At 22.4% G+C, this 26808-nt stretch overlaps 2 protein-coding genes across 2 annotated transcripts; both read left to right on the top strand.

Moving 5' to 3' along the window:
- The first annotated feature begins 4171 nt into the window (after window positions 1-4171).
- On the top strand, window positions 4172-4618 carry K444DRAFT_614992 (uncharacterized protein). The gene has a single exon (XM_024880629.1). The coding sequence runs from the start codon at window positions 4411-4413 to the stop codon at window positions 4582-4584; it is 174 nt and encodes a 57-aa protein (XP_024734494.1). The 5' UTR covers window positions 4172-4410; the 3' UTR covers window positions 4585-4618.
- A 721-nt stretch (window positions 4619-5339) lies between these two features.
- K444DRAFT_565058 (HET-domain-containing protein) lies at window positions 5340-7450 on the top strand. The gene has a single exon (XM_024877089.1). The coding sequence runs from the start codon at window positions 5689-5691 to the stop codon at window positions 7132-7134; it is 1446 nt and encodes a 481-aa protein (XP_024734495.1). The 5' UTR covers window positions 5340-5688; the 3' UTR covers window positions 7135-7450.
- The last annotated feature ends 19358 nt before the right edge of the window (window positions 7451-26808 follow it).

Consider the following 26808-nt stretch of genomic DNA (forward strand, 5'->3'; position numbering starts at 1 on the left):
TTATATAAAAGAAATTTAATTTAATTTAATTAATAAATAAAATATATATAATAAGAGATTTATTTAGAGCTTCTTTTTATTTATTATAAAAGTAATAAATACTTAAATAATTAATTAATATTTTTATTTATTTAATTATATTATTACTTTTAAAATTATAAGCCGAAATAATAATTTTATTAATTTCTAGTTTATTAAGTTCCTGAATTATTATTTCTTTAAATTCCGATTTACTATTTACTTTAAGCTATTTAAATAAATTATATTTATAAATATTTTCTTTTTAAATGAACTTAATGATTTTTTTATTAATTAAGTTTTTTTTTTTAAAGATTTGGCTTTAATTTATTCTATGAAATTATTTCTAATAATAATTAAAAAGTTATATTTCCTATAATCTAATAACTTAATTATATTAATTTTAAAGTAATATAAAAGAAATATAGCTTTTATTAAATATAAAGCTTCTTTTTATTTTCTTTTACTCTTATATTAATAAACTTTATAAATACTAATATACTTTTATATATAGTTATAATAATCTTTTTAATAATAATAGCTAGCTATTAAATAAAAGATATTTTCTTTTCTAATATACTTATTATAATTCAGCTTTTAACTTTATTAATTAATATAATTATCTAATAATTACTTATATTTTATTATTTATATTTTATTACTTATATCTTATTATTTCCTAATTATATAATAATATATATAATATAACTGCTTTACTAGAAAAATATATTTGAAATATACTAGAGATATTTAAAAGACTAAGCCCCTTATAGGCTAGTATATTATAAGATATATATATTTCCTTATAACTTCTTATATTTTAGTTTTTCTTTTTTTAGCTTTAAATTATCTTTTTAAAAAACCTTTTACCTTATTTTCTAAGCCCTAAATATTATATATATAATAGTATTTAAAGCTTACTTCTTTTAATTCTATAAAGGATTTCAAATAAACCAATTTAGAACTATTAGAAATATAAATATTACTAAAATAATGAAATGTTAGAAATATAAGTAATAGACTCTAGAATAATAAAAGCAAAAAGCTTTAGAAGTTTTAAAGAAATTAGATATTTATATCTTTATAAAAATATATTAGTAATATTTTAAAAACCTTTTAAAAACCCGAAAGTTAAAGAATCTTATATAAAGGCTACTTTTTAATTAAGTTCTAGAATAATAAATACTTATAAGCTAGTAAATTAATTACTACTTTTAAGCTTTATCCTATAACTTTATAAGCCTTATATATATACTAGTAATAAAATTACTAGAGAGAATATAATAAAGGAAAAATATAATAGATTAATTTCCTAGAATATTATAGAACCCGGAATTATATCGACTTTTATTAAAGCTTCTAATAATACTTTTAAAGCTTTTACTAGTTTAGGTTATTTTATTAGTAGTTTTTCTCGAAACGAATATTATATTAATATTTTTAAAGAATTTATAAATAAGTTTATAAAAATAAAATTCTTTAATTTTATTATAAAGCTTTTAGATATTAAAAACTTTATTATTATTAAAGAATTATATAAAGGAATTAAGAAGTCTAATCTTTTATTTAAGAATATTAATATTATTATAATTAGTTATTAAAAGAATATTCGAAAAGCTTTTATATATAAAAACGACTATAATAATAATAAGAATATTCTTAATAATATTAAGCTTTATAATACTAAACTCGAAAAGAATATTAAATATTATATAGCTATAATAAATCGGTTTATAATAACTTTAGCTATTTTTGCTTCGTTTATTTTTGCTATTTTTATTATTTTTTCAAATTCCTTTCTAAAATTTCTTGAATTATCTTATTTTTATTCCTATCTAGAATCTTCTATATTTTATACTTTCTTTAAAAATACTAGAATTACTAAGCTTTTAGATTTAACTCTTTTTACTAGAGATTATATTATTTTTAATAACTAGCTAGTTTAAATTAAAAATAAATTATAAGGAAATACTAATTTATATTTCTTAGAGAATCTCAAAATTATTTATATTTCTAATAAACTTATAAATAATACTCTTGCCTTAACTAATTCTTATATAAATAAAAAATAATTCGAATTAGTATTATTAGCTTTTAGAGTTATATTCTTATTTAAAGAAGCTATACTTTAATTCTAATAAGATATAAAACACTTATTATAACTTTAGTAAACTTTAAATATATTTTAATTAAATATTTCAAAAGTTCTATACTTTTTTCTTATAATTATTTATGAAAGCAATATTAGTCTTTAAGATATTAAATATAAACTAAATAAGAAGATTTTATTAAAGCTTTAAAAGTTAATATATATATTATAATAATTTTTCTATTAATACTACTTGCTTTATTTTAGTATTATATTATTAATAATTAGTAAATTAAAGCTATATATAAAAAACCCAAGAAATATAAGAAAACGAAAGCTAATCTAGCCAAGTTTACTTCTGGTATTATATTCTCTTATATATTTAAAAAGAAATTCAAGAAGCCTATATTTATTACTTTTATTAAATATATATATATATATATATATTTTTGAAATATAAGTAATATCTTATAAAAACTAAAGATTTCTTAGTTATTAAATACTTTAATTATAACAAGTTTAGCTATTATATTAAGTATTATTTACTTAAATATAATAAGGAAATCAAAATAGCTTTCTTTAGAATTAAGCCGAATCTAGTTCCTATTTTAATAAAGTATCTAATTCTTGTTTTAGTAAAGTATTTAAAGAATTCAGGCTCTAATTCTAGTATAAAACCGGAAAACAAGTATTTCTAAAGAAAGTTTTTATCTTGGAGGCTTATAATATTAATTTGATAAATATTAATTTAATAAATATTAATTTAATAAATATTAATTTAATAAATATTAATTTAATAAATATTAATTTAATAAATATTAATTTAATAAATATTAATTTAACTTATTTAATAAAAGGAAATATTTTTATAATGCTTTATATTATTAATATAAATGAATTAGAAATTAAGCTTTTTCCCCTTATTAATATTAGAGTAAATAGTTATGCCTTTATTAATATAAAGCTTATTTAATTTATAAAGCAATTCTTAGAAATAAAACTATAATTTCTTTTATTATTCTATATTATATGCGGTTTTAATAAAAAGCTAGCTAAGTTTATTAAGAAGTATTTAGAAGTCTTACTTTTAATTAATAAATAAAGTATTAAAAAGATACTAATTAACGAGATATTATTATAAGCTATATCTGAAAATTAATTATTCTTAAGTAGTTTTTCTTTTTTAGAATTAATTAGAGTAAATTATATAATATTATAGAAAAGAAGCTTTTATAACTTAATTAAGATATAATATTCAAGTAAAAGCTAAAGAAGTAAAAAGAGATCCTTAATAAAAAGCAAATACTAGATCTAGCTATTCTTATTTCTATAATATTTAATTATATAGCTAAAAAAAAAGTATTATTAAGTAAATCTTTATTTATAAGATTAATAAAAAGCTTAAAGTTCGGGAAAAGAAGTTATTTCTGAACTAGGGAATTAATAATTAGAAGAAATAAAGCTTTAGTAGCCTTAAAAATATTACTCTTAAAACTTAAGAAATATATCTTTATTTTCTTTAAAAAGAAATTTAATATCTATTCTTCTTATAAATTATATAATTATAAGATTTAGATTATACTAATCTTTTTAGTAATAGTTTATTTAAAAGCTTTAGGAAATCAAGCATTTCTTGAAAAATAACTTGGCTAAGGGCTTTATTAAAGCTAGCTAATCTCCCTTTAATTTACTAGTTCTTTTTATAAAGAAGACTAATAAAGGTTTATACTTTTGTATTAATTTCCGTTATTTAAATAATATTATTCGAAAGAATTAATACTTTCTTTTACTAATTAATAAAACTTTAAGTTAATTATTTAAAGCCAAGATTTATATTAAATTTAATATTTGCTAAGCTTTTTATTATATAGTTATAAACCTGAACTTTTAAGAGCTAATAATATTTTAACCCCAACTCTCCATATCCGACTTCAGACTGATAGGAGTTGTCTCTAGTGTGCACGAACTTCTCCATTAGTTTTATCGACTGGTAGCAGGTAGCGTTGGGATACCTTAGCCGCCTGCTCTTCTTCCACGATCTCGATTCGGTATCGGTTCGTCCTGCGAAGGTTTCGGAGGTGTTGGATGAGCTTGAAACTCGTCTGACGTGGATGATTCCGGTCCTGCGCGCTGTGATCGATTCTAGTCAGCGAGGCTACTACGAGGTTCGGTGGGCTCGGCTATTTTGCTGACCTCCCAACCTTCCAAAATTATTCCTACAAACAAATTATCATGCCCAAGCCAAATCTGGATTTCCTCTCCTTGAAAGCCACATAATTTAGCTACTTTTAGAGCAAGCCTATATGTGTTTAGTGTCTAAGAACACTGCAGTTGGAGACACCATCTGCGTCTTCTTTGGCTTGGACATGCCTTTTGTTATACGGAGGGAGGACGATTATTATATATTGATCGGCCAATGTTATGTAGAAGGCGAAACCATAAATTATCTCGAAGAAGGCCGATTCGGTGTTACATAGTCTGCCTTAAGATGATCACGACCGTGAAACTTGTAAATTATGTGTCTCTTTATTTTATTTGAAAATCCGGCGTAGGCACTATTTAAGAAGTTCGGGTTGAACCCCAAGCGTTTAGTGTAATTTCTAAGATTATGTTAATGTAGGGAAATGAATGCAGCCTCTTCACCAAGGGAAGGAATAGCCACTTGGACTCCTCATCAATCTAAAGAATAATTCCTGCAAAATTGTAGACTAAGGGAGATCACTTTGCCTATCACTTTGCTTATCAAGCCCAACCCGAGCGGAGACTTTACTGCGCAAAGCAGTGTAGGGATCGTCTTGTGGGGCTATGCATGCATACAGAATGCGCCCTGTGTGGCTATGCATGCATACAGAATACGCCCTGTGTGGCTGTGTAGGGACGTGTAGTAGAGAGGCATGCCCAAAATTTTGTTACACCGCGTTGTTCTGCCACCAATCAATTGGTTTTGCCCATACAATAAGTGAAGGCGGTCTGACAAAACTTTGGGCATGCATCTCCGCAAGGAGGGTAAAGAAGTGATTTCTATGGAAGATATCAATTAGGCGAAGCCCTGTACCATATCGGCAAACTGAACATCGGGCAGTAAACACGGCATACATGGGCTATGCATCACAGGCTTTTCGAAACTCGATCGCATGACTGGTCGGTAACTCCGATAACAATAAGGCTACCGTAGTAAATCCGTAGAGGTGCTAAATGTGTGATGATGGGATGCCGTCTCTGACTTCTTAACCTTCTCTCCCCCTCTCAATTTGCGACCTTTCGTTAAGTTTCCTCTACAGTATACCTCCAGCGTTATTATTCCCTCTGAATACGTACACGAGACACCATCATTTACTACGGTATCTCTCCACATAACACACTTGAGTCTAGCAGGCGCGTGTCGTTTCGTTCTCAGCTTAATCTTGGACACTTTTAAGCCAAGGACGAAACACAAGGGCATCCAATCAATCACGCAACTTCTTTCGAATTGCCATTCGGAGCTACCTCGCTTGTGAATCATCAGCAACAAGGCGTATGCTACCGGCATCGTCAATCGTTTCGCATAAAAAGCCAGCATCAATCCTTTCACATAGTACACTATGAGACTTCTCAATACTGCAACTTTGGAGTTTGAGAAGCAGTTTGGAGATAGAGCACGAGAATATGCCATCCTCTCGCACAAGTGGGAGAAGGTAGAAGAAGAAGTTTCGTTCGAGGAATTACGCTCTCCTTCGGCTCGCAAGAAGAAAGGCTACGCAAAAATCTGTGACTTCTGCGACGAAGTTAGATCACAAGGATACGACTACGCTTGGGTTGACACGTGCTGCATTGATAAAAGGGACTTCACCGAACTCGCAGAAGCCATCAATTCAATGTTCAATTGGTACAAGAACTCTTCCACCTGCATTGCCTATCTGTCCGATTTCTTGCTAGAACCAGAACTAGGTCATCGACAGTTTGAATCCGACCTTGCAAAAAGTCAGTGGTTCAGCCGAGGCTGGACCTTACAAGAGCTTATAGCTCCAGCAGAGGTCAAATTCTATGATTCGAAATGGCGTTACTTTGGGACCAAACAAGATCTTGCCGGAGCAATCTCCAAGATCACTGGAATCAGCAAAGCTCTCCTTCAAGGCAAACGGGGCTTGAAGAAATTCAGCTGCGCACAAAAAATGAGTTGGGCGGCGAAGCGGCGAACTACTAGACCTGAAGACAGAACATATTCGCTCCTTGGACTTTTCGGCGTTAGTCTACCACTCATATACGATGGAGACGGCTCCAGAGCCTTCAAGCGGCTGCAAGAAGAAATCATCAAGAGCTCCACAGATCAGTCCATATTTGCGTGGGTCCAGTATGGGCCATCGCCCTTCATCCAAGGTGGACGTACGATATTTGACCAAAAATGCAGTATCCTTGCACCATCACCCGATTGCTTCCGATTTTCATCAAATATTGTTGCTTTCAAAAGGGAGGTATCAAACACTCCTTATTCTCTGACCAACACTGGATTGGATATTACCCAACCAATTTACAAGTTGATCTCTTCGGGAGACTTGGTCTTGCTAGAAGTACTGCTGGACTGTTATAGTGAAGGAAACCAAGACTGCAGAGTATCAATAACTGTAGTGGGGTCAAATTCGATCTATAAGTTGATGAGATGGCGGTCAACAGAAACTCTCGGGAACCACAGCAGACTAGCGGTATCCAGAGTTGAGCCTCACTTTCTCGGAGCTCTCAGCTTTCACTCAGGTGTTATTGCCCGGGAAGAAGATCGTGCGAAGGTTCCCTTACAAATCTCGCCTATTTCTGTCGACTCGGACCAGACCTTGGTATCGGTGGATGTATCTTGGATGAACGATCGAGGGTGGGAGGTGGATACACTCAGGAAAATGATTTTTGCTAGATGTCAAATCCAGAATTTACGCAGAGAGAGAGCCAGAGCAAAAAAAAATGACATCAGCAATATGCGCTTAGGGCTTGGTATAGTTGCACTTGGAGCTTGTGTATGGAAGCTAGCCTTGGGAACCGATTCAGTAGCTATGAAGTGATTGATTAACTGCTAGTTGAAGAGAATGTTACGCTTTACTCTGGTGCATTTCACTTCGATCGGGTGATGCTGCCGCTAGGCTTAGCCGGTGGCGCACGGCAGAATCCGGGAATAGCTTCAACGCTTCTTCTTAGGCTTCCTTCCTTCCTTGGCTTAGAATCGTCGAATATAGGGATTCTCATACCTTTGTTTAGGCCATCTCATGCTATATATGACTTTATTCTAAGCTCATCCATGATATGATCTCAGGTTTCCAGGTCCCAGGTCAAGTCCCAGGCGCACGAAAGCTTCCAATCATTTTTCACGACATAATACGTTTGAGTGTAGGTGCTTGCAAGCGTGCCTATATTGTTACTATGATACACACAATTTTGTGTTCTTCTTTTTGTTCTCCTCACTATGGATCAAGCATCGCTCTAGGCAGAAGTACAGCGTCAGCACGATTAACTGAAAACTCGACGCGACGAGATCCTTGTAATCTTACTTAAGGCGACAACTGTCGACATACGTGCAGCGCAGCTGGAAGTGCAGCTTGTGAATAAAAGCCAGTACAGATGTCAGGCGCGAGGATCTCGACGACGCGAGATGAAAGACTTAGTCGCTATATGATGAAGCGGATTTCGGGAGGGAGACTCGTAAATAAAGTGAAGCGTTGGAGGCCTACTAGCGAGACGACAGTGGCGGTTGATAACATCTGTTCCAGCCCAACCACGAATATCTCTCATTCACAAATGAACTAGTCTAGTCGTGAATAGACTAGATTCACGTATGAACTAGTCTATTCGTGAATCAACTAGTCTATTCACGAAATACCATCTATTTATAAATAGACTAGCCTATTCACGAATTACGTATGCTATTATAATAAGACTTGTAATTAGACTAGTTTATTCGCAAAAAGCCTAGTTTAGTTATTAATTAAAGATATATTTATAAGTTCTATATTATAATATTTATTTTTATCTTTTTCGTTTTCTTTATTCTCTTATTCTTAATATTCTTAATTATTTTAATTTTAGTTCTTAAAGCTAAGCTAATTAAATATTTATAATTATAGTTTAGTTTTAAATAATAATAAATTGAGTGCTTTTACTTATTTTAATATAATTATAATATTTAAAAATTATATAATTCTTTATATTTATAAGAAATAATTGCTTTATTATTTATAAAAGTTTTCTTAATAATTAAATTAAAAGCTATTTTAATTTTAAGCTTAGTAACTTTTATATTTTATATAAATAATAAAATAATTCTTTATAATTCTTTTATAAATAAAAGTTTATTAATTATCTTTTAATTTATTTAAATCTTATATTAGTACTTTTAAAAATATATTAAAAACTCGCTTAAATGCTTTTTAATTATTAATAGAAAGTCGAGTTTTATAAAAAAAGCTTTAATATAATATTATTATTAATTATAAAAATATTAATTTTATAAATCTTATTATATTTATTAATTATTTTATTGCGTGTCTTTTAATATAATAAATATTAAATTATATATAAATATGGCTTTTATTTATTAGCTAAATTATAATAAGTACTTATTTCTTTATTTAATAAAATATAGTTTATATTAGTTTATTAGTAATATATAATATAATATATAATATATATAAAATACTAAATATATAATATATATAAAATACTAAATATATAAAATTAGTAAAATAGTTAATATTTAGAAGTAAGAATTATAATATTATAATATTAATATATAATTCCTAACTTTACTAAGCCTAATAAGAACTAGCTATTAATTGAGTTATTTATAAAATATAAAGTTATATAACTATATCTCGTATTTTATATTTTATTATTTATATTTTATTACTTATATTTTATTACTTATATCTTATATTTCGAGTTCTATAATTATATATATAACTTCTAAAAAATAGCTATATTAATACTAGAATCTTTCTAAAAACACAAAAAAATAGTATTTTCTTTTAATTATATACTAATTTCCTAATCCGGCCTAGTACTAGACTTCTTAAATACTTTATATATTTATATATATTCTTTTATTTTATATTTCTATTTTATATATTTATTTTTTAATTTATTTTTTAATTTATTTTTTAATTTATTTTTTAATTTATTTTTTAATTTATTTTTTAATTTATTTTTTAATTTATTTTTTAATTTATTTATATTTAATTTATTTATATTTAATTTATTTATATTTAATATATTTATATTTAGTTTATTTATATTTAATTATTTTATATTTATATTAATTAGATATTTAAAAGTATTTAATAGCTTTAATTTTATTATAAAGTTAATAGAATTCAATTTTCTCTTAATTTATTATTAGTATAGCTATTTCTTTAGGAATTATATATATAGTTACGAGATACGGGATACGGGATATAAGTAATAGAATATAGGTAATAGAATATGGAATACGAGATATAGTTATATAACTTTATATCTTATTAGTAATTCGACTAGTAAACTAGACCCCTTTAGGCTTAGTAGATTTAGGGATTATATATTAATATTATAATATTATAATCCCTACTTCTAAATAATAATAACTTTACTAACTAATATAACTAGTATTTTTATATTTATATAATAGTACTATATATTACTAATAAACCAATACTAATTAGTTAGTACTTATAGATTAGAGATAGAATAGTTATACTAAAGAAGTATCCGGTAGCCTATAGCAAAATTAAACTAGTCTATATTAAAGAAGGGAATTACCTATTAATTCTATAAAGCATCCGGTAGCCTAAAAGAGAAAATAGCTAGCTCTTACTAAGAACTAAGAACTACTCTATTAAAGGGAGAAATTACTTATTAACTCTATAAAATATCCGGTAGCCTAAGAGAAAAGACTCTAGTTCTTACTAATTAATAAGTAGTTAGCTATTTAACTATCTATTTATTTAATTATTTACTATTCTTTAAAACCAACTTCTTTTAGCCCCAAGACTATCTTCTTAGAAACTATCTTTTCTACTTATATAATACCTGTATCTATAGGACTCTCTTTCCGGAATATATATCCTATATATATCCTTAAAGCTCTTTAATTACTACTTCGATTTTATTATTAAATTGAGTCCTTTAAGCTTTAGATTCTCCTGGAATTATAATATTTCACTTCCTAAATTTCTCGTTATGAACGAAATATTTAAGGGCAAAATATTTACTTTAATACCCTTAATACTCCTAGATATCTGGGATATCTGGTATCTCAACCAGGTATCTAGTATCTGGTATCTAAACCAGGTATCTGGTATCTTAACCAGGCATCTGGCATCTGGTATCTGAACTAGATATCTGGTATCTTAATAACTAGGCATCTGGTATCTTAACCAGGCATCTGAACCAGGCATCTCGTATCTTAACCAGGTATCTGAACTAGGCATCTGGTATCTAAACCAGGTATCTAGATATCTTTACTACCGAACTCTTTTTATAAACTTACTATAAACTACCTTATCTTTAAATCTCTCTTACTACGAATTATATATATATTAAGAAGGGCTTGGCTCTAGAAGTTTAGTATAGCAGAACTATAGGATAGATATATATAGGTAAAGAAGTAGAAAGGCAGTATTAATCTAATTACTTATAGTAATAAGAAAGTTCTAAATTACCTTAATACTAGACTATTCTAGTATAAGATAAAGAAGTCAACTAATAATAATCTCTAGGAATTATTTAAGAAGAATTTTAGTAATTTTACTCTCGAAATACTTAATTATCTAAATTAATATATATTATATAAATTATAAGCTACTTTATAATATAGTAATATTTATATTAAATAAAATAATAAGAAACTTACTATTATATAGTTCTTAGTTAATACTATTTAGGAAGAAGAATAATATATTTAGACTATAGCTAATATTATTACTACTAGATTAGATCTTAATATAGGTCCTATTACCTTATTATATATATCTCTTAATAATAGTATTATAAGAAATTAATAAACTAAACTAATTATTACTTATATTTCTTTATTACCTATAATTATTCTTACTAGTACTAGATTATAGAGAGCTAGTAATAACAAATTTCTATTACTTTTATTATTTCTATTATTTTTAAATAGCTCTTTAGCTAGCCCTCTTATTATAAAACTAATTAGAGAAGTAATAAAGATATATACTAAAATATAGAAATATAATAGAACTAATAGTAGTTTTAACTAAAAACTTACTATTTTCCTTAATATTTACTAATATATAAAGCTTTTATAAGAGGTATTAATAAGAGCTTTTCCTATTATATTAAAAAAACTAATATAAAATTACTTTTATAATAACTAGCTCTCTTAATATATATATAAAGAAGCCTATATAAATATTTATAGCTTTTTTAAAGGCCCTGGTTTCTAATATCGAAATTTAGATAAGTGAAATATTATTATAATAGTAATTATAATAGCTTAATATTCTAAAAAGATAATATTTAAGCTTATCTAGTTACTAATTAATAACCTATATAAATTATAATATAAACTAGTATCTGTCCTATAAAATATCAAATTCCTATATAATAAGATTATTACTTCTTATTAAAGTATACTAGTATACTAATATATAGTCTCGAATTCTTTTTCTAATCTCGGCTAACTTATTAATAAGCTCTAATTATCTATTATTACTTATAAGAAGAAATAATAGATTAATATCGAGATCTTCTTTACTAATTAATAATACTATTCTTAAAACCCTCTAAACTATTACCTATTCGGAAATTATTAATATAGATCTAGCTATAACTTCGGAATTTATAATAACTACTTTAAGTTCTATAATTATAATAATTATATCCTAAAGTTATATTTTATATATAAGAAACCCAAATACTACTTATAAAAGTATATACTAGAAGAATAAAAGGCTAAGAAGGCTTAATTTAAAAGTAAAAACATTTACTAATTTAGATCCCGAAATACCCGTAACTTTAATAAATGCTTTAGTAATACTTATATATAGTATATTACCGAATTTAAAAGAGAAAAGAATAATAAGAATAATAAAAATAAACTAGTAAATAATGCTTTTAAAGCCTTACTAGTAGAAATAAATAAAGGAAAGAAATATTACTTTAATTCCTATTTTATTTCTATTAAGAGCTTCTTAGCTACTTTTATAGCTTTTGCTTCTGCTATTTCTATAACTAATACCCTTTTAAATAACCTCACTTTCCTTTTCCTTATATATTAGATAATAGGCGAAAACTATATCCTAGAGCCTATTAAATAAATAGAGAATACTCAGATATTTATAATTAATAATATATTAAGATATAATACTTATTGCTTTTATAAAGTTATAATTAATACCGGAGCTTCTAGATTCTTAATTACTAGTTCTAACTAATTCCAAGCTTTATAATAGACTAATAATAGTCTTAAACTTAATAAAACTACTAAAGGTCAAGTTAATATCTAGTTTAGTATCGGATCTATATTTTCTATTAGATCTGTAATAGTAAGAATACTAATTAGGTAAGTATAATTCTATATTATATCTATAAAAACTCTATTTCTATTTAGTTTAGCTAATATAAATAAGCTAGGAATTTATTTTAATAATCTTACTAATTATTTCATTACTTCTAATAAATACTTTATATTTATAATATAATATTTTAAATACTCTTTTTTGCTTTGAAATACTACTTTATAAAGCTTTATTTCCGAATTCTTTATTTATAACTCCTGCTTTCTTATAGAAGTCAAATTATAATATCTATACTACTATTTTGGTTATTTATTTATTAGTAAGCTCCGAAATATACTAGAATAAACAGGCTATAATATTAATATAGAAGCCCTTAAATACCTTATAAAGTATTATAAATAATACTAGAAATTCGAATAATTACCGGAATAATTCAAGTTTAATTTAAGAGATAATATTAGCTTTAACTATTCTATTATTATTAATATTTTCTATATTTCCGGTAAGCTTATATTTTATATTATTAATAAAGGTACTTAATATTAAGCCGGCTAATAGCTTTAAAATATTAGTATATTATATATTTGGGATACCCTAAAATAATATTAGATTAATACCTATTTAGGCTCTTTTAATTAGATTATAATAAATACAGGAAAGTAGTTTACTAATAAGAAGTTTACTTAGCTTATAAATACTATAGGAACCAAAGTTAAAATCGTTTCTATAGAAGCTTATAATTCCGTCGGAATTATAGAATACTATTATAGCCCGATTTAATATATTTATCTTATTATTATAGCCAAAATTAATAGAATTAATAAGAATACTATACTCTAAATAGCTTTTAAGGCCATTAATAATTCTGCTAGACCCAATAGTATTATTCTAACCCTTCTAGTTTATAGTATTTTATTTTAAATAACTAAATATAATATCTTATTACTAACTATATTATAGTAATTAGTAGTATTTAAGAAAGTAATAGTAGAAATTCAGAAGCTTTAAGCTAGATACCAGATTATAAATACCCTAAATACCCGAAATAGTTCTAGTACTACTAATATCTATAAACCTTCCTTAAATTCGGATATTTTTATATAATATAAAGGAAATACCGGTTAATCTAGTAGTTAAGATAGGCTATATAAGCTAGTAGCCATTAACGGAGAGAACTATATACTAGCTTTACTATATAGTAATACTACTTTCTATTCAATTTCTATAAAGCCCTTTTATATAAGAGATATTGAGGTTATTACTAATAATTCCGAACCTGAACCTATTCCCGAACTATATAATAAGGCTAAAAGTAATATAGGTATAATTCCTTCTGCTATTTCTGCTATTTTACTAAAGTATAATAGAGAATATTCTTATAAGAACCCGGATATTACGGTATTTTTATAGGATAATAACCTATATAAGAACTCCCGTTAAGTTAAAATTACTAGCCTTTTAGAAAAGAATATATTTAAGGTTACTTCTAGATTTCAGATACTAAAGGAAGTATATATTTTTAACTTCCGGTTTATTAATAAGATTAAGAATAAGAGTATAAAGAAAGAGTTTAAGAAGTCGAGACTAGTTATCTAGGCTTATAATAATAGTAAGAAATATATAGTATTAATATAATTATCTATTATTTAATATATTAGCCAGAGAATTATTCTTAGTATTATTACTATAATAATAGATATTATAGAACTATATTTATATAATATCTTATAAGCTTATATCTAATTAATAACTTTGCTTAACTATAATTTTTATATTAATTTACTTTATAAACTTACTAGAGAGCTAAATCTAAATAAGAATTCGGTTCTAAAGATTATAAAACTACTATATAATATATTAGAAGCTGGGAACTACTAGTTTAAGACTTATTATTTCTACTATATTAATGAGCTTTCTATAGAATAGTTAATTTATAATTCTTCGGAATTATTAGCCTTTAAACTAATAATACCCTATTTATTAGAACTAATGATTTTGTAAAAGCAAAGTAACTAAAGCTTTATAAAGCTAAGTTTTTGGCTAAGAAATATAAATGCCTTATTTCTAACTATAATCTTAAGTTTAATAGAGGTATTATTTATATAGATACTACTGGAATTACTTTTATATAGGAATACTAGTATAAAAACCTTTAAACTATTTTTATAAAGAATACTACTATTATAAGTAATAAGAATACTATTTATTAAGATCTTTCTATTAAGAACTAATATATTACCTAATATACTAAAGGAATATATATTGTATTACTCTATTAACTAAAAGCTTTATATAACCTATTAATTGCGGTTCAGGCTATTAAATTCTCGGAAACTAATATAAAGGTACTTAATAAATATATTTAATAGTAAATTGAGAATATTACTAGAAAACTGAGATTTATAAAGCTAGTAAAGGAGTCTTTATATTTAATTATTTTTACGGACGCTTTATTTATAAATAATAGAGATCTCTTTTCCCAAATTAGATATATTCTAGTTCTAGTAAATAGAACTAGATATACTAATATTATCTACTAGTTCTTTACTAAATATAAGAGAGTTACTAGAAGTATTCTAGTTTCGGAACTTTATAGTATGGTTTATAGCTTTAATATAAGCGTTTTAGTTAAATTTATAATTAATAGAATACTAGAAATAGAACTACTACTAGTAGTCTATATAGATTTGAAGTTATTATATAAATGTTTTATTAAATTAGAAACTACTCGAGAAAAGTATCTAATAACTAATATAATATATTTCTGCTAGATATATAAATAATAAGAGATTATAGAAGTTAAATAGATTAAGGAAGAATTAAATTCTGCTAATTCTATAATAAAATTAAAGCTAACAAATATCCTTAAGTATCTAATTAATACGAATACTATATAATTAGATATAGAGAAATAAGTTAAGTATAAATAGAGTAGGAAATAGATATATAAGATAAGAGGATATTATAGAAAGGAAAGTTATATATAAAAGGCTGCGGCCTTTAGTATATAACCAAAAACCTTAGAAGTAATATGGATATATAAAGTATTTGGGAAATCTAATACTAGGCCGGATTAGGGAATTTGTATATAATTAGAAAGAGATATTATTTTTCGTATTTTTTAGAGAGTTTTTAGTATTAGTATAGCTATTTCTTTAGAAGTTATATATATAGTTACGGGATATAGAATACGGGATATAAGTAATAGAATATAGGTAATAGAATATGAGATATAGAATATAGTTATATAACCTTATATTTTATTAGTAACTCGACTAGTAAACTAGATTTCTTTAGGCTTAGCAGATTTAGAAATTATATATTAATACTATAATACTATAATCTCTACTTCTAAATAATAATAACTTTACTAACTAATATAACTAGTATTTCCACGCCTATATAATAGTACTATATATTACTAGTAAACCGATATTTATTTAATTTCTATAATCTCTTATTATTTATATATCTAATAAAAATATATTATATTAATTATTAAGTATTTCTCTCGAATAGTATCTAATTTAATAAGGCATTTATATAATAACTTCGAATTTATATAAATAACTAGTAATAATTCTATTTCAATTATTTTATTAATTATAGATTTAATTAAAGCGCTTATATTAAAGCTATAAGCTATATTATAAAGTTCTAAAACTAGAATACTTTTAATAACTCTCTTATATTTAATAAAGAACTAGTAAATAATATTAGTATATTTAGTTTTATTTACTAAAACTAGAATATATTTAATTTAAAAAGAAAGATCTCTATTATTTATAAATAAAGTATTTATAAAAATAATTAAATATAAGAATTCCTTTATTAGCTTTATAAATCTTAGTTCTCTAGTAGTATTTTCAATTTTATTATTAAATATACTTATTAAATACCTTTATATTAATTTCCGAGAATTTAATAGCTTAAGTAATAATTAATAAATTATATAAAGCTTTTAGTTAATAAACTAATATAATATATATTTTTCTAATATATTAGGTAATATATTAATTCTTAATAAAGAGATTTTAATAAATATTGCCTTTATTATTTATAATAGTAGTGTTTTTTATAGAAAAAATTTAAAGGTTTTTATATTAGTATTTTTATATAAAGATAATTCTAGTAATATTTATATAAATAAAACCTTTATTAAACTTGAAATTATAATTCAAAGTAAGGTATTTATACTTTTTAGCTAAAAACTTAGTTTTTTAGAGCTTTAATTACTTTATTTTTATAAAATTATTAGTTTTAATAAATAGAATATTATTAATTTAAAGGCTAATAATTTCAAAGAATTACTTATTATAAAGAAATCAAGAATTATAAATTAATTATTTTATAAAAAGCTTATTAATATAATAGAAATAATAGAGTTTAAACTAGTAGTTTCTAGCTTCTAATATATTATATAGTAATTTTATAACTTTTAAAATAAAACTATTCTTTAGATTTAGTTTTTTAGTAAACTCATAAAATGAATTAATATAAAAATTATAATTAAATAAAGTTATTAATTAAATATAAGCTTATAAAATATTATATAAATATAATTCTATAGTATTTATTTATTATAATAGTAATATTAAAAATAATTCTCTGGCTAATTTATTAAATAATTAGTAATTATATTAATATTATATATTTCTTATTATTATTATAAGCTTAGATAACTAGTTTTAATTTCTTAAGCTTTCTTTTTATATCCTTATTTTTAATTTTATTAATAAATCGGAAATTAAAGATATATATTTCCTTTAGTATCTAAAATCTAGAAATAATCTCAAATATATTCTTTTCTAAAAAGCTAATAATTTTAATTTAGTAAAAGTTCTTATATAGCTTACTATCTTATAGAAATACTATAATATTAGAATTCTTATAAAGCTATTCTTTATTATACTTTAGTAAAATAGCAGAAATAATAAAACGAATTATATTTATATTACTTTTATATAAGGTATATAATAATAAAGTAATATATAAATAATTAAGGTAAATAAGCTATAAAGTAATATTTGTAAATAAAACTAATTTCAAGAATTAATTCTAATAAAAAACCAATTAATACTTCTTTCTAAAGCTAGAAATATTTCTTATATATTCCCTAATATTTAGCTAAGTATATAAAGCCCTTTACTTAATTAGGAAACACGATTTTATATAATTCGTATAATTCTAATTATAAGCTTTATCTAAAATAGGAAACTAGATCTATAATATTTAATACCTATTTATATACTATTATATATACTTATTATACTTTAGCTTTATTATAAAGTTTGAAATTATATTTAGATTTAGGGCTATTAGTACTAATTTTAATATCTTTTATATAAAAGGGCTTTATAGAAATTAAATAAAGCATAATATTACTATATAATTAAGCTAGTATATAAGACTTCCCGTTTATTATTACAAGCTTATATAATCTATTTCAATTACTAGATTAATTAGTATTTCTTTTATATTATATAAAAATATTCGAATTTAAAAGAAGTTTATAAATATTAGTAATACTAGAACTATTTTGGATATTTAAGGTATTTATAATTTAATATTTAGTTCGAAGTTTCTGAATTTCTATTATTACTTTTTTAAGTATTACTAATTATTATAATATAATTAGTAATAAGGTATTATATTTAATTATTCGAAATAGAATACTATAAATTAAAAGAATTAAAATAATACTATTAGATTTTATAAAGTTATTAATAGCCTTAAAAGCTATTTAAAATATAATATTCTTATTAATTCTATTAATTTCGGCTATAATAGTAAAATAAATATATTAAATTAGATTATAATAGCGTTTTATAATTCGAATAAACTTATAAGCTATTATAAGAACGATTTTAATCTTGATTTCTATAGTATTTATAAGCTAAACGAACTTTTTATTAGTAAACTGCTTTCTAATATTTACTATAATCTAATTAGAAGAGCCTAAATAAGTATTAATTTAATATTACTTTAAAGTATTTCAAATATATAATATACTAATATTTTAAAGCTATTAGCCGGCTTAATATTAAGTACCTTTATTAATAATATAAAGTATAAGCTTACTAGAAATATAGAAAATATTAATAATAATAAAGTAATTAAAGCTAATATTATTTTTTAAATTAAATTTAAATTATTTAAATAATTAGTTATATTTCTGATATTACTTATAATATTTTATAAAGTTTTTAAAGGCCTTTATATTAATATTATAACTTGCTTATTTTAGTATATTTCAAAGTTTACTAATAAATAAATAATTAAAATAATAATATAAATATTATAATTTAATCTTTATAAGAAAATAAGGATTATAAATAAAGAATTCAAAAATAAAGCTTTATAATATAGTATTTTAAAGCAAGAAAAGCATTTAAAATATTATATTATAGGTATATAATATCTAATAAAAGTAATAAGATAATTAATAAAATTATTAAAATAAATTCCTAGCTTATTTATATGAATTAAGTTAAATAAAAACAAATTTTTTATAAGTATAATATGAAATTATATTTGCTTAATTAATATTCTTATTATTATAGATCTAATAAAAGATATTAATTTAATATTATTATGAGTTTATTATAAAGCTTGAAATTAGTTAGAATTAGTAATTAAATATTTAAAGGCTCCGGTATTAATTATAACTTTATAAAAGTAATAAGTATTATATTTTAATATATTATTAATTATAAATATTTAGATATCTTCTATTTATTTAATAAATTTTAAATATAATTTTCGCCTATTATCTAATATATAAAAGGAAAAAAAGTAAAATTATTTATAAGAATATTAGTTATAAAAGTAATAAAAATAGTAAAAGTAACTAAAAAAACTCATAATTAAAATAAAATAAAAATCTAAATAATATTTCTCTCTTTTATCCGTTTTTACTAATAAAGCCTTATAAGTATTATTTACTAATTTGTTTTTATTATTCTTATTATTCTTTTCTTTTTTAACTCCGGTAATATATTATATATAAATACTATTAAAGCATTTATTAAAATTGCAAAAGTTTCGGGATTTAAATTAATAAATGTTTTTATTCTTAAATCGAGCTTTTTTAGCTTTTTATTTCTCTAATATATATTTCTAAAAGCAGTATTCGGATTTTTTATATATAAAATATAATTTAGAAATATAATTATTATAAATTCCGAAATTATAACTGGATTTATATTAATAATTTCCGAATAAGTAATAACTTAAAAGAATTTTAAGAATTATATTATTAATTAATAAAGTAATTTTTGGTATTAATTTATTACTTTTTTTTATAAGTAATAATTAATAATTAGAGCTTATTAATAAGCTAGCCAAGTTTATTAGAAAAATTCGAAACTATATATTAATATATTAATAAGCCTTAATAAAAAATTATAATTTTATTATATAGAAATTTAATATTTTATAAGGCAGAAATAAGGTTATATTATAGTTAATATAAGTAGTTAATTAGTATTAAAACAAGCTCAAATATTGTTTTTTAGGATATTTTACTATTATAATTACTAAAATAATAGTATTTCATTTATTTAAATTTCAATATTAGAAATCGGGGCCTTTAAAAAAGCTATAAATATTAATATAAGCCTTTTATATATATATTAAAAGAGCTAGTTATTATAAAAGTAATCTTATACTAGTTTCTTTAATATAGTAGAAAAGGCTCTTACTAGTATCTTTTATAAAAGCTTTATATATTAATAAATATCGAGAAAAATAAGAAGTATATAATTAAAACTATTATTAGTTTTATAATACTTTTATATTTTAAAATATATCTTTACTACTTTTCTAATAAGCTTTCTAATAATAATAATAAATATTAATTAAGAGATTTTCGGGCTCTATAATTCTAGTAATAATAATAAAAGTAAAAATAGTAAATAGCTTTAATTTAAAGAATAGTAAATAAATGCCTTAATTTAATTAACTAATTAATTAAAAGTACTTAATTCTCTTTTATTTAGTTCTTTCTAAAGTAAGATAAACTAATATAATAGATTTCTTTAAAAGATTTATTCTAATTAGGCTATTTTTAATAATATTAGCTTTTATATTAAATATATATTATTTTTATTTATATAATATTAAGTAAAAATTATATTATAATAAGATATATATAATTTTATTTAATATAAATATTATTATATTAAAGGTATTTTCGAAGGTTTTATAATTTAGTATAATTATATTAACTAAAGATTATATTATTAAAGTTCTTAAAGTTATTCTTAAATAAATTCTATAAATCTTTATTAAAAGTTCTATATAAGATATATTAATATAGCTTAATATTCAGATATTTCTAAAGATTTATTTTTATAATATTAATAGTATTAATTCTATTCTTTTATTTCTTAATTAGCTTCTTTTTTTAATTTTTTTATACTAAATTAAATTTAGTTTCTTTCTAGTATATATATATATATATATATAATTTATAATAAAAAGTATTTAAAAGTAAAATAGTTTATAATAGATTTATAAAAGAATTCAATAATAAAAGTATTAATATTAAAATCCCAAATAAATATTTTGCTTTTAAATATTTTATTTATAATAAGAAATTTAGGAAATAAAATAGTATAATTCCGGAAAGGTCTAAAACTTAAAGGGTTTAATTTAATAATAAAATCGAAGTTGTAATTAAAAAGCTTTAAATATATATAAGAGTATATATTTCAGAAAGAGGATTTTTTAAATTCAGGTATTATATAAATAAATTTTTTTTTTTCAAGAAAGTAGTTTTATAACTAAAATAAATTAGTTTTGAAAAATAATAGAAGTTAAATAAATAAATAAATAGTTAAATAGCTAATTACTTATTAATTAGTAAAATCTAGTATTTTCTATTTAAGCTATTAAATACTTTTCTAATTAGCTAAATCTTTTTTTAATTTATATATATAAACTAATTAGTATTAATTTATTAATAATATATAGTATAATATATAATATATATAAAATATTTAATATATAAAGTTAGTAAAATAATTAATATTTAGAAATAAGAATTATAATATTATAATATTAATATATAATTCTTAAATCTATTAAATCTAATAAAAACTAACTATTAGTTAAATTATTTATAGAATGCGAGGTTATATAACTATATCTTATATTTTATATTCTTTTATTTATATCTTATTATCTATATTTCGTATTTCGAGTCTTATAATTATATATATAAATAGTCTAATTAAAGGAAATAATTATATTTTTATTTAATAAGTAATATTTATATATAGCTATTAATATAAATTATATTTTATTAAATAAAGAAATATAGCTTTATTATTATTTAAATATAATAATAAAGAATATAAAAAGTATTTTTAAGATATAAAAAAAGAATTATTAATTAGTTTATATATTAAAATTAAAGAATTAAAAGCTTAAATTATATATTATTTATTATATATTTTATTTACTTATTTATTATTTAAAAAAACCCTTTATATTTAAGTTTTTTAGTAAGCTTTTATAATTATTAAATTAGTTTCTTTATTATTTTATTAATTATTATTATTAATAAAAGCTTAAAAATCTCTTTTAAAATCGAATAAATATTATAATTATTATAGTATATAGTACTAATAAGAATTAAACTAAAACTAACTAGATATATAAAGTTAAAGTCGGGAAGTATAAGTCGAGATCACGTGTCGCGACTTCGGTCACGTGTTATGACTTCGCTTAGCTAGTATATAAGCCTATATATAATTTATAATTATTTAGATTCGAGGCTTTTTTAAGATTCTTTTCTTTTTTTTAGCTTTAAATTATTAAAATAGAAATAGTTTAATTATATCTTTTAGGCTCTAGATTTTATATTTATAATATAATTTAAAGCTTATTTATTTCTTGATTTTATAAAGAATTTAAATAATACTTATTTAATTAGTTTTTAATAAATATAAATATAATATATTATAGTTATTTCTATATTAATTAACTTATATTAAAATAAAAGAAAGCTATAATAAGTTAAAACCCGATTTATATATTTGGCTAAAGACTTTTACTAAGTTATATAATAAAGGCTAGAGCCTTTATTATATAACGCGCCTCCTTAAATTAATAAAATAATTATATATTATTTAAGGAACTCGAATACTTTAGAGAATATAGTTTTATTTCTTTTTAATTTTTTAATTTTTTAATTTTTAAAGAATTCTATTTAATTAATCGAATTACTAGTTTTCTTAATATAAAGGCCTGGCCTATAATATTAGAATTTTTTTTTAATTAACTAGAGATTATATATATATAAAACTAGAAATAGGAAATACCTGAACTTAAATATAAAAAAACAAAGCTTAAAATAATAAAACTAAAAATAGACTTTATTTAAAACTATTTATAAAGCTAATACCTTAGTAAGACTTTAGAATATATAAAAGCTAATAATAGGAAATATTCGAAACTATATATAAAAGCTAGAATATTAATTTAATTAGTTAATATTAGTATAGCTATTTCTTTAGAAATTATATATATAATTACGGGATACGGGATATGGGATATAAGTAATAAGATATAGGTAATAGGATATAAGATACGAGATATAGTTATATAAACTCGCATCCTATTAGTAACTCGACCTATAGACTAGACCCCTTTAGGCTTAGTAAATTTAGGAATTATATATTAATATTATAATACTATAATTCTTACTTCTAAATAATAATAACTTTACTAACTAATATAATTAGTATTTTTATACCTATATAATAGTACTATATATTACTAGTAAACCAATACTAATTAGTTTATATATATAGATTAGAGAAGATTTTAGATTAGTTCTAAAAGTATTCGGTAGCCTAAGACAAATCTAGTCTATTTTATATTAAAAAAGGAAACTATTTATTAACTTTATAAAAGTATTTAGTAGCTTATAGAAAAAATACCTAGCTTTTACTAATTAGTAAGCAGTTAGCCATTTGACTATTTATCTATTTAACTTTTATTATTTTTTAAAACCAACTTCTTTTAGCCCTAAGACTACCTTCTTGGAAACTATCTTTTCTACTTATATAATACCCGTATCTATAGGACCCTCTTTCCGGAATATATACTTTATATATACCCTTAAAGCTTTTTAATTACTACTTCGATTTTACTATTAAATCGAGTCCTTTGAGCTTTAGACCCTCCCGGAATTATAATATTTCATTTCCTAAATTTCTTATTATAGACGAAATATTTAAAGGCGAAATATTTACTTTAATACCTTACTAGATATCTCGTATCTGAACCAGGTATCTGGTATCTTAATTACCAGATATCTAGTATCTTAACTACTAGATATCTAGTATCTTAATAACCAGGTATCTGGTATCTTAATTAGATATCTAAACCAGGTATCTAGTATCTTAATTAGGCATCTAAACTAAGTATCTAGTATCTAAACCAGGCATCTAAACCAGGTATCTAGATATCTTTATTACTAAACCCTTTCTATAAACTTACTATAAACTATCTTACTTTTAAACCCTTTCTACTATAAACCATATATATATACTAGAGAGAACCTGAACTCGATTTAGTATAGATACTAATAAGAGAAAGAAGCTAATTAAGAAATAGAAGAATAGTATTAATCCGGTAACTATAATAAAGGCTAAACTTTAGGAATATATAATTATTAAGATATATTAGTATACCTTATATAGGAAGAGTAATAATAATCTATAGAATCTATTCTAGAATAACTTCAAAAACTTTAATACTATAATATATAATCTAATTAATTATATACTTATATAAAATCTTTAAGCCTAACTTTAATATAATAATATCTATATTAAATAGAACTATAGAAACCTTATTATTATATAATTCTTTATTAATCTTACCTAAGAAAAGATAAAAAGTATATGAAATAAAGCTAATATTATTAATAATAATCTAATTAGAATAGATCTTCTTTAGGAACCTATTATATTAGTTTATCTTATTCTAGATAAAACTAGATATAAGGGAATTAGATAATCTCAGTCGAGAAATCAAGCTATCTATTTACCTCTTCTAAATTAAGGCTATCTATTACTTTTACTTTTATTACTACTAGTATTACTACCGAATTCGAACTATTATTAATTAGTACCTACTATTTCTACTAGGAAGCTTATTGGGAAAGTAGTAAAAATATATTCCGAAATATAGAAATATAATAGAACTAATAATAGTTTTAATTATAAACTTACTATCTTCCTTAATATCTACTAATATATAGAGCTTCTAGAAAAGATACTAGTAAGAGCTTTTCCTACTATATTAAAGGGCCTAGTATAAGACTACTTCTATAATAACTAGCTCTTAAGCCATATATATAAAGAGGCCTATATAAATATCTATAGTTTCTTTAAAGGCCCCGGTTTCTATTATTAAAATTTAAATAAATAGAATACTATTATTTTAGTAACTATAATAATAAAGAATCCTAAAAAGATAATATTTGAGCTTGTCTAAATACTAATTAATAACCTATATAAATTATAGTATAGCCTTATTCCTGTCTTATAAAGTACTGAATTTCTATATAATAAGATTATTATCTCTTATTAAGGCTTACTAATATACTAATATATAGTCTCTGATTCTTCTAATAATCTCGGCTAGTTTATTAATAAGCTCTAATTATCTATTACTATCTATAAGAAGAAGTAATAAATTATTATTAAAACCTACTTTACTAATTAATAATACTATTCTTAAAACCCTTTAAACTACTATTTGTCCGGAAATTATTAATATAGACCTAGCTATAACTTCGGAAACTATAATAACTACTTCAAGTTCTGTAATTATAATAATTATATTCCGAAGTTGTATTTTATATATAAGAGACCCGAATACCGCTTATAGAAGTATATACCGGAGAAATAAGAGGCTAAAAAGGCTCGATTTAAGAATAGAAATATTTACTAATTTAGATCCCGAAATACCTATAACTTTAATAAATGCTTTAGTAATACTTATATATAGTAATTACCGAATTCAAAAAAGAAGAGAATAACGAGAATAGTAAAAATAAACTAGTAGGTAATGCTTTTAAAGCCTTATTAGCAGAAATGAATAAAGGAAAGAAATATTATTCTAATTCCTACTTTATTTCTATTAAGAGCTTTCTAGCTACTTCTATAGCCCTTACTTCTATTATTTCTATAACTAATACCCTTATAAATAACCTTACTTCCCTTTCCCTTATATATTAGATAATAGGCGAAAACCACATTTTGGAGCCTACTAAATAGATAGATAATACCTAGATATTTATAATTAATAGTATATTAAGATATAATACTTATTACTTTTATAAAGTTATAATTAATACCGGAGCCTCTAGATTCTCAACTACTAGTTCTAACTAATTCCAAGCTTTATAGTAGACTAATAATAGTATTAAACTTAATAAAACTACTAAAGAATAAATTAATATCTAGTTTAGTATTAGATCTATATTCTCTATTAGATCTGTAATAGTAAGAATACTAATTAGGTAAGTATAATTCTATATTATATCTATAAAAACTCTATTTCTATTTAGTTTAGCTAATATAGACAAGCTAGAAATCTATTTTAATAATCTTACTAATTATTTCATTACTTTTACTAGATACTTTATACCTATAGTATAATGTTTTAAATATTCTTTCTTACTTTAGAATACTATTTTATAAAGCTTTATTTCCGAATTCTTTACTTATAACCCCTGCTTTTTATAGAGGTCGAATTATAATATCTATATTACTGTTTTAGTTATTTATCTATTAGTAAGCTCCGAAATATACTAGAACAAATAGGCTATAATATTAATATAGAAGCCCTTAAATATCTTATAAAGTACTATAAGTAATACTAGAAATTCGGACAATTACCGGAATAATTCAAGTTTAACCTAAAAAATAATATTAGCTTTAATTATTTTATTATTATTAATATTTTCTATATTTCCGGTAAGCCTATATTCTATATTATTAATAAAGGCACTCGATATTAAGCCGGCTAATAGCTTTAAAATATTAGTATATTATATACTTAGGATGCCTTAAAATAGTATTAGATTAATATCTATTTAGGCCCTTCTAATTAGATTATAGTAAATACCGGAAAGTAGTTTATTAGTAAGGAATTCGCTTAGCTTATAAATACTATAGGAATTAAGGTTAAAATCGTTCT

This window comes from Hyaloscypha bicolor, assembly GCF_002865645.1.
Source record: "Hyaloscypha bicolor E unplaced genomic scaffold K444scaffold_116, whole genome shotgun sequence".
In the NCBI taxonomy this organism is placed as follows: domain Eukaryota; kingdom Fungi; phylum Ascomycota; class Leotiomycetes; order Helotiales; family Hyaloscyphaceae; genus Hyaloscypha; species Hyaloscypha bicolor.

Excerpts from the sequence above, each read along its gene's own strand:
- K444DRAFT_614992 (XM_024880629.1), top strand. The coding sequence starts at position 4,411 with ATGTGTTTAGTGTCTAAGAACACTGCAGTTGGAGACACCATCTGCGTC.
- K444DRAFT_565058 (XM_024877089.1), top strand. The coding sequence starts at position 5,689 with ATGAGACTTCTCAATACTGCAACTTTGGAGTTTGAGAAGCAGTTTGGA.